At 43.4% G+C, this 18,239-nt stretch overlaps 1 protein-coding gene across 2 annotated transcripts in view; it reads left to right on the top strand.

The window, feature by feature from the left end:
• Positions 1–18,239, top strand: part of ttbk1a (tau tubulin kinase 1a) — a 54,792-nt gene that overhangs the window by 17,200 nt on the left and 19,353 nt on the right. For both annotated transcript variants that reach the window (XM_045691308.2, XM_082958893.1), the window contains exons 7-14: positions 2,490–2,555; positions 2,840–2,932; positions 3,429–3,554; positions 3,970–4,124; positions 6,428–6,638; positions 7,047–7,228; positions 7,583–7,917; positions 8,287–8,450. In XM_045691308.2, the coding sequence (XP_045547264.1) occupies positions 2,490–2,555; positions 2,840–2,932; positions 3,429–3,554; positions 3,970–4,124; positions 6,428–6,638; positions 7,047–7,228; positions 7,583–7,917; positions 8,287–8,450 (1,332 nt within the window). The remainder of the gene's footprint in view (positions 1–2,489; positions 2,556–2,839; positions 2,933–3,428; positions 3,555–3,969; positions 4,125–6,427; positions 6,639–7,046; positions 7,229–7,582; positions 7,918–8,286; positions 8,451–18,239) is intronic.

Here is an 18,239-nt window from a genome sequence, read left to right as displayed (position 1 = left end):
TTCTATTGAAGCTGGTTTTCTATCTTGAGTATATAATGCTGCAGGATTAGGTCACTTTTCAGGGAGTTTTATGTGTAAACAGATTAAGTCTATTTCTAGACTAAAACGCATTCACTATTAAAAGTGCTTCGTAGTTCAAGACTAGGCCTAATCTGTGTCTGGGAAACCGGCCCTATATGCCTTATATTACATTATATAGGTATAATTAAGGCTGTTTCATGCACATTATTGCCTCTTGGATAGGATAACACTCAATCCACTTGCATACCTACAGTAGGTGATAAAATGGGATGCAGTGTTTTGAAACTTGAAAAAAGCAAGGTCCCCACTTACCAGCAGTTCCCACAAATCAAACTGATATGTTTTCTGAATGTGTGATGTTGTAAGCCAGAATGTGATTGTTACAGGAAGTTGATACACATTTACATACATTATTTAAATATTTCAGCCAGAATTGTGGCCATTGGTGGTCAGCAAGGACATTACTTACTATCAACTCATTAAGTGTATATGTAGTTCTGTCTCTATTACATAAAAGCCAATAGAAAATGTCCTGCCGTTACCATGTGTAATTTGGACCTCGTGAATGTCACTGTTTTCCTATGTGATGTGTGCCTATTTATTTTACATTTCCTTACATTTATTCATTCATTTTGTTTCAGTGCTTGCCTTTGTTTTGTGTTTTACAGTTCCTTTTGGACATTTGATTTTGAAGTGCATGCTCCAACCCGTTTCTCCATCAGATCCTTGCTCCGCCATGGCTGTCACGTGCATGGTGACAGAGTGACGTGAGTGTGGTCACCAAGCTTTCTGTTCTCCTCATAGCAGAGGGGTCACAGTAAGGACACCCACTTTCGATCTTTCTGTTATACTCATATCAGTGGTTACTGTTTCTATTGCTAGGACCCCGTTATTGCTGCTGGCAGCTATTTTATATAGTAACAGCTATAAATGGATCTATCTACATAGCAATAATATTAGAGCCTCATTCGGATGTAAGACATTTGTACATTATTGCTCGCTCTCTCGCTAACTTCAACGCTTTCTAACTTACACTTAGATGTTGTTTCTTTTAGGTTTTAGCTATGTGTCAGAGTAGGGCCCTGATTCTGATGCATACGCTGTCGACAAGGAAGATCTAAGCGTAAGTTGGAGCAATGTGGAAGTTTCTCAAGGTCACAAGGTAGAGGCTCAGAATTTCCCTTAAGGTTCTTACACACAGCGAGCTGCACACTCTAATTCAGTCTGAAGCAGCTTCTCCTTGTTGCTGAAGAAGCATTTAGTTAATTGCTTGTTTAGGACAGAGGGAATCGGCATACAGGCAGCCTTCTCTCTGTAATAACCAGCCGAGAGCACCGTTGGTGTTATTGTTGACAATAACGGGGCATCCCTCACCGTCAAATCTAAACCTAGGATGCGTCCCAAATAGTGCCATTCTGGATAAAGCCCCACTGTCTACCTCCGAGGGCTCAGTACTCAGTGTTCGATAAATGACCGTGGGACTCGACCGTGAGCGTTCAGTTTGCTCTAAGTTTGAGCTAAGGTCATGGCACCAGCAAACTACGAGGGTAATGTGAGAACGAACAGCATGTGCCGCACCCCTGATACTGCCATCCCAAGCCAAACTCACAAGAGATTGAGTTTCTAAAATAAGCTAGAGAGGCGCAATTCTATTTTACAGTTTTCAGATTGTCAGTTCGGGAGATGAATCGATATTTAGGAAAAAGTTTGAAAGAATAAAAGGAGTTATTGAATTATTTCAATACAAGTTCATTGGATATTGCTTATTGATATTAACTGGATTAAAATGAAATTTAGCTCAACTACAGTATAATACCATAATGGTTTTACCCAAGTGGCTTACTGAGCCAAACACATGCAGACATTAATTCATGAGCTTTTAGTAGGATTAGTGTTCAGATGCCTGGTGTGACCCCTCACTTATGTTTCTGGCTACTTTATTATTTCGTTTTTATTTTATTTATACAATTTCAATTCACTGTGTTTACAGTAAGCATCCATAGCTCCTCTACGGCACTGAGTGGCGGCAACAAAAGCATTGATGTTACCTATATGTCAGATCGAATTTGCAAGGTCAAATTTAGCATGTTCGTTGACGTGCTTTTGGGTCTTAAGATGACTTGTGTTGCATGTATCCTCTATGTAGCTGTTGTGTCCTGGCTATTTGGCGCTAACGGATGTGAGATGAATGCTAGTGTAGTGTAAACGTAAATTGTTACCGGTAATTTTATTTTGTTCCATTTGTTTTCCTTACTATTTACTTCCCATTTAAGTCAAATAAAAAAAAAAGTGTTTTAGTGTTTGATCGGAATAGTTCGTTTTTAAAACCAATCACATTTTGGAGCGTGAGCAGTAGTGAGAAACCTAGAAGGAAGATGTGTCAGAATTGTTATTTTTCCAAGACGTTGAAGTATGTGCATCTTGATATTGGTCCGTCACTAATACTGTTCCCTTTTGTTTCCTTTCAGCCGAGAACTGTCGCAGGTTTTCGAGGAACTGTCCGATATGCCTCAGTCAATGCACATAAAAACAAAGTAAACAACATTGTTTATGTTGTCGAAATGATATGCTGGAAAATGTATTCTGCCAAATTTGCTCATTGAACTTAACTTGCTTATTGTGTTGTTGTACTATAAAATGGTGGCAGGCAACTATTGAATAAGGAATTACAATACATACCCACTCTAATAATTTAATAGGATCTCTATGGGGCAACCTTAGGTTTGGCACTATTAAGGGTATACTGTACTAATTAAAACGATATAGCATGGAGGAAGATATCATTCGTAATCTCTACTTAAATTTTTTCTCTCCCCAGGAAATGGGCCGACATGATGACCTATGGTCTTTATTTTACATGTTGGTGGAATTTGCAGTGGGGCAGCTACCATGGCGGAAAATCAAGGACAAGGTAGAGTCACTTCACTCGTCCACGACAGACCCACTGTATTTCTAGCAAATCGTTAAAGTCAAATAATCAAATACGCAAGATGAACAAAACACAAGCCTTTTTGGATCTTCTTTTCTTTCAACTCTTGACAATGTTAGTAACATTTCATTTAGTCCGTTTTTCTAGGTATTTCATTTGTAATATGAGTAGCGCCTTCGAAATCAGATAGAAATAAATGCATGTGGCATATCATTTGGTACGCTTCTCGATTCATTGTATGAAATTGTGCAAACTCCAAATATCCCAGTGTGTGTTGGCTCTGTCGAAGTGGCATATAGGATGGTCTAATTTGCCCCTACACCCTTGGATCATTTTCACTCCATCAGCTTTCGGACACTTGTGCATATGGCGCAATGGGCAAATGGAGGGGGACTGGTTTGCTTTCAGCCACTGAATGACGAGCAAATATATAAAATAAAGTAAAACAAATCAGGTTTTTTTCTTCTGTTTTGCGCAGGAGCAAGTTGGGCAGATAAAAGAGCGATATGACCATAGGATGCTGCTGAAACACATGCCTTCGGAGTTTCATATCTTCCTCGACCATGTATTGGGCCTTGACTACTACACCAAGCCGGATTATCAGGTACCATCGCAGTATAGAGAATAAGGAAAGTACTTTGAAAGTGTTTTGAAATACTCCCACAAACGTCTCTTTTTTTGTTGTTGTTGTTGACTGGCCTCTATTGCGGGGACTTTTTTGTATGCTCACACAAACTGATGTGTTGACTTCATCAATGCGTCCTAGTATTCCCTGTGCTATTTCCAGTAACAAAATTGCATCTAATATTACACCTTATTTCTTATTTACTGCACTACTTTGACCAGAGAGGTACACTACAGTGTAAAGGAAATAGGGTGCCATTTGGACACAACCAGAGTCTCATTCGGAGTTGTTTTCTATTGGCCGACTGCTGGTCTGGTCAAGGGAATAGGGTGTATTTTAAAGATTAGGGTGCCATTTGGGATGCAACCCAAGTCAAATTTCCTTTATTTCCCAGCTGCTGATGTCGGTGTTTGAGAACAGCATGAAGGAGCGCATCATCATGGAAAATGAGCCGTTTGATTGGGAGAAAGGAGGGACGGACTCCACACAGTCAACAAGCGCCTCCAACCAACCACAACACAACACACGGCCCACCGTCGCCATGGTGGGGTAAGGACCCTGATATATTTACCATTAGGATTAAAAGGAGAGTCCACAATATTACATGATCATACACTGCAGGGCGACTTTCTACTTGCATTTTATTTAATGGTGGAACCACTGGGCCTCAAGGGAACCCCCTTCAAGCTAATGAGCAGTGACTCTGACTGCAACACTGTGACAGTGTAATTAATCAATTTCATATATGATATCGCAAAAATGATGAAGGTAAAATGTGAATAATATTTATTTAATGGTGGCGCGGGCACCTGCTGAGTGAGCATCATTCTGGCTTTTTTTGCGCTTAGGCCTCAGAGGTGTTGGTTCATGCTGAGGCTCAGAATCTGAAGAATCATCAGAGATGTCATGATACATTTTTTTCCTCCCACCATCTGAGTCATTTTCATTCAGATCTAGTAGCAGTGCTAACACAGCATGTGCATCCATTCGTCTTTATCTTCTTGCCATTGTATATTACGCACACTCTCACTGTGTACTCCAAATAGGTCAGAGTAGACTGATAAAACTGCTTGGATTTGGTGGACTGATATAGAGCACATACTATACCATTTTCAGATTATAATTAGAATATACCAATACAATAGAATTTCCCGCCCTGTTCTTCATTCACAATTGGTAATTACATAATTATGCATCGTTCGCTTCCCTTCGCTCATCAACTCACCCATTCTCCCCCTTTCTCCCCCATCATACTTGACTTAATATATTTAATCTGTTGGTATAAGTGTCAAATTAGTTTCGGTATAGTTTCGGTTCAATTTTGAGACAATTATCTGGGTGATTATCAACTGGGCACGGAACCTTCCACTGTCTGGAGAAGGGGGGGAAACAGTGGAAAACCTTTCAAAAAATGAGATGCCTTCCTAAAACTGGTTATAACTCCAGTTCTGTTTGTGATATTGACGTTTTAACAACGGCAGTGTGTTATATGGACTTATTTAGGAAAAGTCAAGGAGGGGGATGAACCCATGGCTTTACAAATGGCAGAGTAATAAAAAATGACATGAATGAGCAGTCAAAATTACTGCTTTAGTATTCTAGTGTTAACAGAGACAGTGCCCGTTAATCAACATTTCAGTGTTCACATCAATGTAAATGTGCCAGCTGAAATGCCCTGCCTTGAGGCGTGCCCATGTGGGAAGAGCCAATAGAGGCCATCTTGGCAGATTCACATTTTGTAGTTGTTGATTTTTGTAAGCAGAAAGTTTCCCCATTGTGTATGATGATGTCATATTTCTGCGTCTTCCTTTAATCCTAGAGTATTTTTCACCAGTTGTCTGTATTTGACACTTGACATTTACAGTATCAATACACAAGGCAATGGTACAAAATACTAGATCCTGAATGTTCCACAACGTGATACTGTCACAGTGCTCTATTTTGAATCTGTCTTTTATACATCTTTCATGGGAGCTATTGTTTGACTCACTCACGCAAATGTATCATTTTGAAGTTCTCTCTCTCTCTCTCTCTCTCTCTCTCTCTCTCTCTCTCTCTCTCTCTCTCTCTCTCTCTCTCTCTCTCTCTCTCTGATGACTGTCTTGTTTGAAGCTCTTTACTGTTCAGCCCGCCTAGACACACACACACACGCACACACGTTCAGACACACACACACTACACACAGCTGCATGACTTCCCTGCGAACACGACATCCTTATCTCTGGAGACATCATTAGTCTTTTAGTCGTCATCACACACTGAGACTCTATCCTAAATGGCACCCTATTCCCTATGTAGTGCCCTTTGACCAGGGCCCATAGGCCTCTGGTCAAATGTAGTGCACTAAGTAGGGAATAGGGTGCCATTTGGCATAGAGTCTCAGTGTGAACAGAGAGAGATAATAGGTTTTGTGTCCATCAGTATTGCTGTCACGCCTCGAGGCTACTGCCACACTGCTCATCCAAACCCTTTGAAATGCATGATATTGAATTCTAAACTAGGCTGTAAAAGGCATTTGATATACCAGTTTACAATTAATGTTTCACTGAGTAAATAGATATGTAAATAGATGTTTACTGAACTTTGAGGGTTGCCTGTACAAAGTGCATTAATTAAGTGCATGCTTAATTCAGGAAATAAAAAAATAAAACATTTTGGAATAGAGTAGGGCTGGAACAAAAACCTGCATAGCCAGTGGACATATTCACATATAGGTGTTATATACATGTGTTTATTATATACATTCATATACATTAGTACATACATTGTATACATCATTGGGCCACCACTGCTCTTAATCAACTGATTAAACCTGAACCCATCCCCCCACTCCCACCCATCTTCTCCTCCAGAGCCCTCAACACCCCGGTGCCCGTAGACCTCCAGAGGGAGAACACGGAGAACGTGCTCCAGGACGAGCACCTCAGCGACCAGGAGAACGCCCCTCCGGCCCTGCCCCCCGGTGGGAGCCGCCAGGGTGGCGGTGGCCAGACGCCCGCTAAGGGCGAGGGATGGGAGGACACCGACTTCAACCGCAACAAACTCAGGATCAGCCTGGGCAAGGTGAGTAAGGGGGAGGAATGAGGGGAAGGAGACCACAACATTTTACTGTATGGCCTGGTCTCACCACAATGGCCCGTAGATGGTAGGATGGCATCTGTAGATGTTTTAGCATAGCTTATACTGTTTGTTGATACAGTATTTTTAGCATTTTTGATTAATGAAAAATATGGGATGGATTGATGGTTGGCTGGGTAGAGGATGATAGACGGACAGAGAGATGCACAGGCAGAGATGGGCATCCAGACAGAAAATGTGTACACCAGACAGACAAAGGCCTACCCTTTAAACTCCTAGCAGTGGTAATAGACACATTTTAGAATGAATTACTGTTTAGCATACATCATCGTGACCTCCTGTCTCTCCTTTCCCCTCCCGTCTCTTTCGCTCCTCTCCCCTCTGTGTCTGCAGGGGGCCCAGGAGGGGGATGAACCCAGCAGAGGGGCCTGTCCCATGTCTCCGTGCCGGGCAGGAGCGGCCCCCGAGTCCCCCAGTGGCCAGATGCGCTCCCTCCGGTATCGCCGCATCAACAGCCCCGAGTCAGACCGCATGTCGGCCGCTGATGGGAGGGGCGTCGACGGATACGGCCAAAGGTGACCACAACAAACCAGCTCTAGTATTAGTTCCAGACCTGTACTAGCTTTTAGTATAGTAGTATTTAAGTAATGTAGTTAACCAGGAAGTACATTGTACTCAAATACATTTAGTATTGTACCTAGCTACATTAAAGTCTCTTAGGTGTTCTTGGAAAGTCCTTTGGGTTAGGGTCTGTGAAACTGCTATAAGCCTATCTATTATAGCCCTCCACTTGAATACTTTATTCAGTACTTAATGTGTGGGTTTTGTGTGTGTGCATTCGTTTGTGCGTGCTTGTGTGTCTATGTGCCCTTGTACGTCCTCGTGCTTGTACCTGTGTGAATGTATGTGTACACATCTGTGTGCCACAGTATCAGGTCCCGCATGGACATCCTGGGATCGCCCTCGCGCCACGTGTACTCGTCCCAGCCGGCCATGATGCTGTCTGTGGACTGCGGCCTGCAGCGCGGGCGGCACGGCGAGGGCTCGGTGGCGTCCGTGGACCAGGAAGCCCACAGTAATGCCTTTATCAGATCGGTACCGCTGGCAGAGGAAGAAGACTTTGATAGCAAGGAGTGGGTGATCATCGACAAGGAGACGGAGCTGAGGGACTTCCAGCCCACCACGTCGGGCACAACCGATGAGGAGCCTGAGGAGCTGAGGCCACTGGAGGAGGGAGAGGAGAGGAGGAGGTTGCGGGGAGGAGGTGGGCCTGGAGGTTTTATGTACATTCAATGATCTGCAATTTCAGTCAGTTCAATTCTCTTCCATTCTATTCAGTTCTGTTGTATTCAGTTCTATTCTGTACAAGTTGTGTTGTGTTGACGATGATGCTCATCTCTCCTCTCACGTTCAAATATTGTTTGACGTTTGACTTAATCCGGCAAACGCTTTTCCCGCTACTGAGCCGAACCAAACCATTTGTACTGAGCTGACCTGGTTATGCATCCACCACAGCAGAACCGTGCTGAAAAGCACGATGTGAAAATGAAATATTCAACCCATTACAGTTTGGTTCGGGTTGGCATGATAGTGTGAAAAGGGTACTAGATTCCTAACCAATCCTTTGTTTTAGGGGCGGAGATGGTGGTGCGACCCAAGACGACCCACACGACCAACAGCAGCCGGGGCATGCTCACACTCACCGAGGAGGAAGCCTCCAGACGAAGTGGGGGAAGCCCCGCCATGTCGCCGTGTCATTCACTCCCGTCAGGCCGTCCTATTGGACCGCAAAGACCGGTAAGAGACCGGGCCGACCTATCGGTGGAGGGAGGCTTCTCTCCTTGCATGTTCATGGGAGTTGGCTCAGAGCTGGGTCGCCTGCTGTACAATGCGATTGATCTTCAGATGATATGGATGAGACCCACCTAAGCGGTGGGTGTTGTTATTGATCTATCCAGATGATGTAAAGATTAGCTCTTCGGTGCCCCCTCTGTTCGGGATGTCAATTAACATGCAGTGCTTAGCCTAGGGTTGCAAAATTCCGATAACTTTGCCAAAATTACCTGTTTTTCCAGAAATCTCAGTTGGAAGATTCCTTCTAATTTCAGGCATCTTTCTAGAAAACCAGGGAATTTTGCAACCCTAGAATTTTGCAAGCCAGTGGGAACTGAATACCTTGGCGCGGGGCGACCATTATTCCCTCAGCCATTTTTAGTGTCATTCACACTGTCATTGGTGTGACATATCCTGCCAGTGTAAAGAGAGAAAAAGTGAATTCTTCTATGTCACTAGGCACAAATTGTTCCTTTCCATGAGTTTGGTTTTGCCCATGACTTTTGGTTTTAACCATTGTTTTTGTAATGCTTAAGGTATGAATGGGAGACGTGGCTTTGCTAACTGCATATTCCAGCATCAGATCAGATAAAGCCTTACATATTATAATTATTGAACATTTTATGCTTTTTGGGTGAGATGGTGTCATGAGTAGGGTTGTTTTGACAGTCCCCCCCCCCCCCAATGTATTTCTACAATCTTTTCTCAATAGTTTTCTCAATGAGTCCACAAGAGCATATTCTCACAGCGCAGTTCCGGCAAATGCCAGATAGGCTGGTCCATACCACGGGCAGATTCCTGTTTCCAGTACGTCCCTGCAGTACGTCCCTGTATTCGGGATGACATTTGTCAGCGTTGCACTGCACTTGATGCCCTCGTTATGACACACTGACTGATGAAAGAAGATATACGCATACATGATGACACTTTGTCATTCTGATGACAATAATGTAACAAACATCCAGATAGCTGTGTCATATTCAGTATGGCACAACCGAGCAAAAGGTTTTTGTAACAGAAAAAAAATATTTGGACATGTTCAGGTGGTGCAACCTAGTTTCAAAACGTTTTCTTCACACTGAACATGTTCTTGACGTCAGTGTTAGAAAGTTAGATGTACACTGTCCTGACATGAAAACCTTTTGGTTGAAAATGTTAAATGAAAAGGTTTAAACCGTGGGTCTTCCCATCAGGCTAGGGAAACATGTGTTTAAGCTGACTGTTACCTCATACATAAAAAGATGCACAAAAGAAAATATGGGGAATGTTCAAGTCTTTTAGCTGAATGAATTATATCAAATTTCAAATCAAATCAAATTTATTTTTATATAGCCCTTCGTACATCAGCTGATATTCTCAAAGTGCTGTACAGAAACCCAGCCTAAAACCCCAAACAGCAAGCAAAGCATGTGAAAGAAGCACGGTGGCTAGGAAAAACTCCCTAGGAAAAACTCCCTAGAAAGGCCAAAAACCTAGGAAGAAACCTAGAGAGGAACCAGGCTATGAGGGGTGGCCAGTCCTCTTCTGGCTGTGCAGGGTGGATATTAAAACAGAACATGGTCAAAATGTTAAAATGTTAAAATGTTCATAAATGACCAGCATGGTCAAATAATAATAATCATAGTAGTTGTCGAGGGTGCAACAAGCACGTCCGGTGAACAGGTCAGGGTTCCATAGCCGCAGGCAGAACAGTTGAAACTGGAGCAGCAGCACGGCCAGGTGGACTGGGGACAGCAAGGAGTCATCATACCAGGTAGTCCTGAGGCATGGTCCTAGGGCTCAGGTCCTCCGAGAGAAAGACAGAAAGAGAGAAAGAGAGAATTAGAGAGAGCATATTTAAATACACACAGGACACCGGATAAGACAAGAGAAATACTCCAGATGTAACAGACTGACCCTAGCCCCCCGACACATAAACTACTGCAGCATAAATACTGGAGGCTGAGACAGGAGGGATCAGAAGACACTGTGGCCCCATCCGATGATACCCCCGGACAGGGCCAAACAGGCAGGATATAACCCCACCCACTTTGCCAAAGCACAGCCCCCACACCACTAGAGGGATGTCTCCAACCACCAACTTACCGTCCTAAGACAAGGCCGAGTATAGCCCACAACGATCTCCGCCATGGCACAACCCAAGGGGGGGGGGGGGGGGGGCGCCAACCCAGACAGGAAGACCACGTCAGTGACTCAACCCACTCAAGTGACGCACCCCTCCCATGGACGGCATGGAAGAACACCAGTAGGCCAGTGACTCAGCCTCTGTAAAAGGGTTAGAGGCAGAGAATCCCAGTGGAAAGAGGGGAACCGGCAAGGCAGAGACAGCAAGGGCGGTTCGTTGCTCCAGCCTTTCCGTTCACCTTCACACTCCTGGGCCAGACTATACTTAATCATAGGACCTACTGAAGAGATAAGTCTTCAGTAAAGACTTAAAGGTTGAGACTGAGTCTGCGTCTCTCACATTGGTAGGCAGACCATTCCATAAAAATGGAGCTCTATAGGAGAAAGCCCTACCTCCAGCCGTTTGCTTAGAAATTCTAGGGACAATTAGGAGGCCTGCGTCTTGTGACCGTAGCGTACGTGTAGGTATGTACGGCAGGACCAAATCGGAAAGATAGGTAGGAGCAAGCCCATGTAATGCTTTGTAGGTTAGCAGTAAAACCTTGAAATCAGCCCTTGCCTTAACAGGAAGCCAGTGTAGGGAGGCTAACACTGGAGTAATATGATCAAATTTTTTGGTTCTAGTCAGGATTCTAGCAGCCGTATTTAGCACTAACTGAAGTTTATTTAGTGCTTTATCCGGGTAGCCGGAAAGTAGAGCATTGCAGTAGTCCAGCCTAGAAGTAACAAAAGCATGGATTAATTTTTCTGCGTCATTTTTGGACAGAAAATTTCTGATTTTTGCAATGTTACGTAGATGGAAAAAAGCTGTCCTTGAAACAGTCTTGATATGTTCTTCAAAAGAGAGATCAGGGTCCAGAGTAACGCCGAGGTCCTTCACAGTTTTATTTGAGACGACTGTACAACCATCCAGATTAATTGTCAGATTCAACAGAAGATCTCTTTGTTTCTTGGGACCTAGAACAAGCATCTCTGTTTTGTCCGAGTTTAAAAGTAGAAAGTTTGCAGCCATCCACTTCTTTATGTCTGAAACACAGGCTTCTAGCGAGGGCAATTTTGGGGCTTCACCATGTTTCATTGAAATGTACAGCTGTGTGTCGTCCGCATAGCAGTGAAATTTAACATTATGTTTTCGAATGACATCCCCAAGAGGTAAAATATATAGTGAAAACAATAGTGGTCCTAAAACGGAACCTTGAGGAACACCGAAATTTACAATTGATTTGTCAGAGGACAAACCATTCACAGAGACAAACTGATATCTTTCCGACAGATAAGATCTAAACCAGGCCAGAACTTGTCCATGTAGACCAATTTGGGTTTCCAATCTCTCCAAAAGAATGTGGTGATCGATGGTATCAAAAGCGGCACTAAGATCTAGGAGCACGAGGACAGATGCAGAGCCTCGGTCTGACGTCATTAAAAGGTCATTTACCACCTTCACAAGTGCAGTCTCAGTGCTATGATGGGGTCTAAAACCAGACTGAAGCGTTTCGTATACATTGTTTGTCTTCAGGAAGGCAGTCAGTTGCTGTGCAACAGCTTTTTCTAAAATTTTGGAGAGGAATGGAAGATTCGATATAGGCCGATAGTTTTTTATAATTTCTGGATCAAGATTCGGCTTTTTCAAGAGAGGCTTTATTACTGCCACTTTTAGTGAGCTTGGTACACATCCGGTGGATAGAGAGCCGTTTATTATGTTCAACATAGGAGGGCCAAGCACAGGAAGCAGCTCTTTCAGTAGTTTAGTTGGAATAGGGTCCAGTATGCAGCTTGAGGGTTTGGAGGCCATGATTATTTTCATCATTGCGTCAAGAGATATAGTACTAAAACACTTTAGTATCTCCCTTGATCCTAGGTCCTGGCAGAGTTGTGCAGACTCAGGACAATGGAGCTTTGGAGGAATACCCAGATTTAAAGAGGAGTCTGTAATTTGCTTTCTAATGATCATGATCTTTTCCTCAAAGAAGTTCATAAATTTATTACTGCTGAAGCGAAAGCCATCCTCCATTTGCGAAGGCTGCTTTTTAGTTAGCTTTGCGACAGTATCAAAAAGAAATTTCGGATTGTTCTTATTTTCCTCAATTAAGTTGGAAAAATAGGATGATCGAGCAGCAGTAAGGGCTCTTCGATACTGCACGGTACTGTCTTTCCAAGCTAGTCGGAAGACTTCCAGTTTGGTGTGGCGCCATTTCCGTTCCAATTTTCTGGAAGCTTGCTTCAGAGCTCGTGTATTTTCTGTATACCAGGGAGCTAGTTTCTTATGACAGATGTTTTTAGTTTTTAGGGGTGCAACTGCATCTAGGGTATTGCGCAAGGTTAAATTGAGTTCCTCGGTTAGGTGGTTAACTGATTTTTGTCCTCTGACGTCCTTGGGTAGGCAGAGGCAGTCTGGAAGGGCATCAAGGAATCTTTGGGTTGTCTGAGAATTTATAGCACGACTTTTAATGCTCCTTGGTTGGGGTCTGAGCAGATTATTTGTTGCAATTGCAAACGTAATAAAATGGTGGTCCGATAGTCCAGGATTATGAGGAAAAACATTTAGATCCACAACATTTATTCCATGGGACAAAACTAGGTCCAGAGTATGACTGTGGCAGTGAGTAGGTCCAGAGACATGTTGGACAAAACCCACTGAGTCGATGATGGCTCCGAAAGCCTTTTGGAGTGGGTCTGTGGACTTTTCCATGTGAATGTTAAAGTCACCAAAAATTAGAATATTATCTGCTATGACTACAAGATCCGATAGGAATTCAGGGAACTCAGTGAGGAACACTGCATATGGCCCAGGAGGCCTATAAACAGTAGCTATAAAAAGTGAGTGAGTAGGCTGCATAGATTTCATGACTAGAAGCTCAAAAGACGAAAACGTCATTGTTGTTTTTTTTTTTGTAAATTGAAATTTGCTATCGTAAATGTTAGCAACACCTCCGCCTTTGCCGGATGCACGGGGGGTATGGTCACTAATGTAACCTGGGGGTGAGGCCTCATTTAACACAGTAAATTCATCAGGCTTAAGCCATGTTTCAGTCAGGCCAATCACATCAAGATTATTATCAGTGATTAGTTCATTGACTATAACTGCCTTGGAAGTGAGGGATCTAACATTAAGTAACCCAATTTTGAGATGTGAGGTATCACAATCTCTTTCAATAATGGCAGGAATGGAGGAGGTCTTTATACTAGTGAGATTGCTAAAGCGAACACCGCCATTTTTAATTTTGCCCAACCTAGATCGAGGCACAGACACGGTCTCAATGGGGGAAGCTGAGCTGACTACACTGACTGTGCTAGTGGCAGACTCCACTAAGCTGGCAGGCTGGCTAACAGCCTGCTGCCTGGCCTGCACCCTATTTCATTGTGGAGCTAGAGGAGTTAGAGCCCTGTCTATGTTCGTAGATAAGATGAGAGCACCCCTCCAGCTAGGATGGAGTCCGTCACTCCTCAACAGGCCAGGCTTGGTCCTGTTTGTGGGTGAGTCCCAGAAAGAGGGCCAATTATCTACAAATTCTATCTTTTGGGAGGGGCAGAAAACAGTTTTCAACCAGCGATTGAGTTGTGAGACTCTGCTGTAGAGCTCATCACTCCCCCTAACTGGGAGGGGGCCAGAGACAATTAATCGATGCCGACACATCTTTCTAGCTGATTTACACGCTGAAGCTATGTTGCGCTTGGTGACCTCTGACTGTTTCATCCTAACATCGTTGGTGCCGACGTGGATAACAATATCTCTATACTCTCTACACTCGCCAGTTTTAGCTTTAGCCAGCACCGTCTTTAGATTAGCCTTAACGTCGGTAGCCCTGCCCCCTGGTAAACAGTGTATGATCGCTGGATGATTAGTTTTAAGTCTAATACTGCGGGTAATGGAGTCGCCAATGACTAGGGTTTTCAATTTGTCAGAGCTAATGGTGGGAGCCGTCGGCGTCTCAGACCCCACAACGGGAGGAGTAGAGACCAGAGAAGTCTCGGCCTCCGACTCCGACTCGCTTAATGGGGAGAACCGGTTGAAAGTTTCTGTCGGCTGAATAAGCGACACCGGTTGAGCATTCCTACAGCGTTTCCCTCCAGAAGCCATGAGAAAGATGTCCGGCTGCGGGGACCGTGCGAGGGGGTTTATACTAACGTTACTATCTGTACTTACTGGTGGCACAGACGCTGTTTCATCCTTTCCTACACTGAAATTACCCTTGCCTAACGATCGCGTCTGAAGCTGGGCTTGCAGCACAGCTATCCTTGCCGTAAGGCGATCGTTCTCCTGTATATTATAAATACAACGACTGCAATTAGAAGGCATCATGTTAATGTTACTTAGCTTCGGCTGTTTGAAGTCCTGACGAACCATGTCCAGATAAAACCTCCGGGGATGAATGAAAAAAGTTGAGTGAGGAAAAAAGTTGAGTGAGGGAAAAAGTAAAAATATACGGTAATGAAAAAGTAAAAAACCGTCAGGTATCAAAGTAAGATCGGCAACAAAAACGCACAGCAGCGTAAACAAGTCTGCAAGTTGTGACCGGAGGAAATTCAGCAAATTTATAGAGGAAATTCAGCAAATTCTTGGAGAACAGTTGAAGTTGACAAAATGTTTCCTCATTGTTAAAACCAATGTGTCTCAGCCTGTAGCTTCCATTAGTGTTTCGGGTTCTTTAGGGGTCTTTTAGGTGAGAATGTCATTCTCCATATATAATGTGCAATCATACTATTTTGCCCAACAGTGATGTACACTCCCGTTCAAAAGTTTGGAGTCACTTAGAAATGTTATTGTTTTTGAAAGAAAAGGTGACAGACAGCTAGCTGTATGTTAGAGAGAGTTAAGTTAGAGAGAGCGAGCAATAATGTACAAATGTCTTACATCCGAATGTGGCTCTAATATTATTGCTATGTACACTACCATTCAAAAGTTTGGGGTCACTTAGAAATGTCCTTGTTTTTTAAAGAAAAACACATTTTTTGTCCATTAAAATAACATCAGAAATACAGTGTAGACATTGTTAATGTTGTAAATGACTATTGTAGCTCGAAACGGCAGATTTTAATGGAATATCTACATAGGCGTACAGAGGCCCATTATCAGAAACCATCACTCCTGTGTTCCAATGGCACGTTGTGTTAGCTAATCCAAGTTTATCATTTTAAAAGGCTAATGATTAGAAAACCCTTTTGCAATTATGTTAGTGAAAACTGTTGTGGAAAATATTGTGGTAAATATTTTCTTCTTCTTGAACTGCACTGTTGGCTAAGGGCTTGTAAGTAAGCATTTCAAAGTAAAGTCTACACTTGTTGTATTCGGCGCATGTGACAAAGTCTGATTTGCTCCGGTTAAAGAAGCAATAAAGCTGGCCTTTAGACTAGTTGAGTATCTGGAGCATCAGCATTTGTGGGTTCGATTACAGGCTCAAAATGGCAAGAAATAAATAACTTTCTTCTGAAACTCGTCAGTCTATTCTTGTTCTGAGAAATGAAGGCTATTCCATGCAAGAAATTGCTAAGAAACTGAAGATCTCATACAACGCTGTGTACTACTCCCTTCACAGAACAGCTGAAACTGGCTTTAACCAGTAAATATAAAGAGGAGTGGGAGGCCCCGGTACACAACTGAGCAAGAGGACAAGTACATTAGAGTGGCTAGTTTGAGAAACAGATGCCTCACAAGTCCTCAACTGGCAGCTTCATTAAATAGTACCCGCAAAACACCAGTCTCAACATCAACATTGAAGAGGCGACTCTGGGATGCTGGCCTTCTAGGTAGAGTTGCAAAGAAAAAACCATATCTCAGACTGGCCAATAAAAATAAAAGATTAAGATTACAAAGAGATTACAAAGAGGAACATTCGTGAGACGCAGAAAAAGTGAAAAGATGCTGGAGGAGTGCTTGACGCCATCTGTCAAGCATGGTGGAGGCAATGTGATGGTCTGGGGGTGCTTTGGTGGTGGTAAAGTGGGAGGTTTGTACAGGGTAAAAGGGATCTTGAAGAAGGAAGGCTATCACTTAATGTTGCAATGCCATGCCATCCCCTTTGGACGTCGCTTAATTGCAGATCATTTCCTCCTACAACAGGACAATGACCCAAAGCACAGCTCCAAACTATGCAATAACTATTTAGGGAAGAAGCAGTCAGCTGGTATTCTGTCTATAACGGAGTGGCCAGCACAGTCACCGGATCTCAACCCTATTGAGCTGTTGTGGGAGCAGCTTAACCGTATGGTACGTAAGAAGTGCCCATTAAACCAATCCAACTTGTGGGAGGTGCTTCAGGAAGCATGGGCTGGAATATCTTCAGATTACCTCAACAAATTGACAACTAGAATGCTAAAGGTCTGCAAGGCTGTAATTGCTGCAAATGGAGGATTCTTTGACGAAAGCAAAGTTTGAAGGACACAATTATTTCAAATTAAAAATCATTATTTATAACCTTGTCAACGTCTTGACTATATTTCCTATTCATTTTGCAACTCATTTCATGTATGTTTTCATGGAAAACAAGGAAATGTTAGTTACACTTTCAACTCTGAAATACAGTTTTCTACACAAATATGTGTCAAGAAACAGGCATTTAGGTATGTACTAAATACACATCCATGAGCATTTTAAAGAGATTCATAAATGCTTTAAGCATACATTGCTTACTATGTGCTACTGTGTATGTCTAATGGGAGGCCCATACACATAGTGTAAGTACAGTAACACTGTTTATTTATTTGTTATTCCCCTGCGCCCAACACTAGAGGGTGCCACAACACATCCCTGTGCTCAAAACATCCTAACTCAGAGCAGAGTATGTACACTCTACATAGAAAAGTATGTGGACACCCCTTCAAATTGGTGGATTCAGTTATATCAGCCACACCCGTTGCTGACAGGTGTATAAAATCGAACACACAGCCATGCAATCTCCATACACAAACATTGGTAGTAGAACGGCCTTACTGAAGAGCTCAGTGGCTTTCAAAGTGGCACCGTCATAGGATGCCACCTTTCCAGCAAGTCAGTTCATCAAATTTCTGCCCTGCTAGAGCTGCCCCGGTCAACTAAGTGTTGTTATTGTGAAGTGGAAACGTCTAGGATCAACAACGGCTCAGCTGTGCAGTGGTAGGCCACACAAGCTCGCAGAACGGGACCACTGAGTGCTGAAGCGTGTAAAAATCATCTGTCCTCGGTTGCAACACTCACTACCGAGTTCCAAACTGCCTCTGGAAGCAACGTCAGCACAAGAACTGTTCGTAAGGAGCTTCATGAAATGGGCTTCCATGGCTGAGCAGCCGCACACAAGCCTAAGATCACCCATGTGCAATGCTAAGCGTCGGCTGGAGTGGTGGGAAGCTAGCCGCCATTGGACTCTGGAACAGTGGAAACACGTTCTCTGGAGTGACAAATCACGATTCACCATCTGGCAGTCCGACGGCTGAATCTGGGTTTGCTGGATGCCAGGAGCATGCTACTTGCCGTAATGCATAGTGCCAAATATAAAGGTTGGTGGAGGAGGAATAATGGTCTGGGGCTGTTTTTCATGGTTCGGGTTAGGCCCCTTTGTTCCAGTGAAGGGAAATATTAACGCTAAAGCATACAATGACTTTCTAGACGATTCTGTGCTTCAACTTTGTGGCAACAGTTGGGGGAAGGCCCTTTCC

This window comes from Salmo salar, chromosome 12 (assembly GCF_965601325.2).
Source record: "Salmo salar chromosome 12, fSalSal1, whole genome shotgun sequence".
NCBI classification, from domain to species: domain Eukaryota; kingdom Metazoa; phylum Chordata; class Actinopteri; order Salmoniformes; family Salmonidae; genus Salmo; species Salmo salar.
This window is presented reverse-complemented; position numbering and strand designations above follow the sequence as displayed.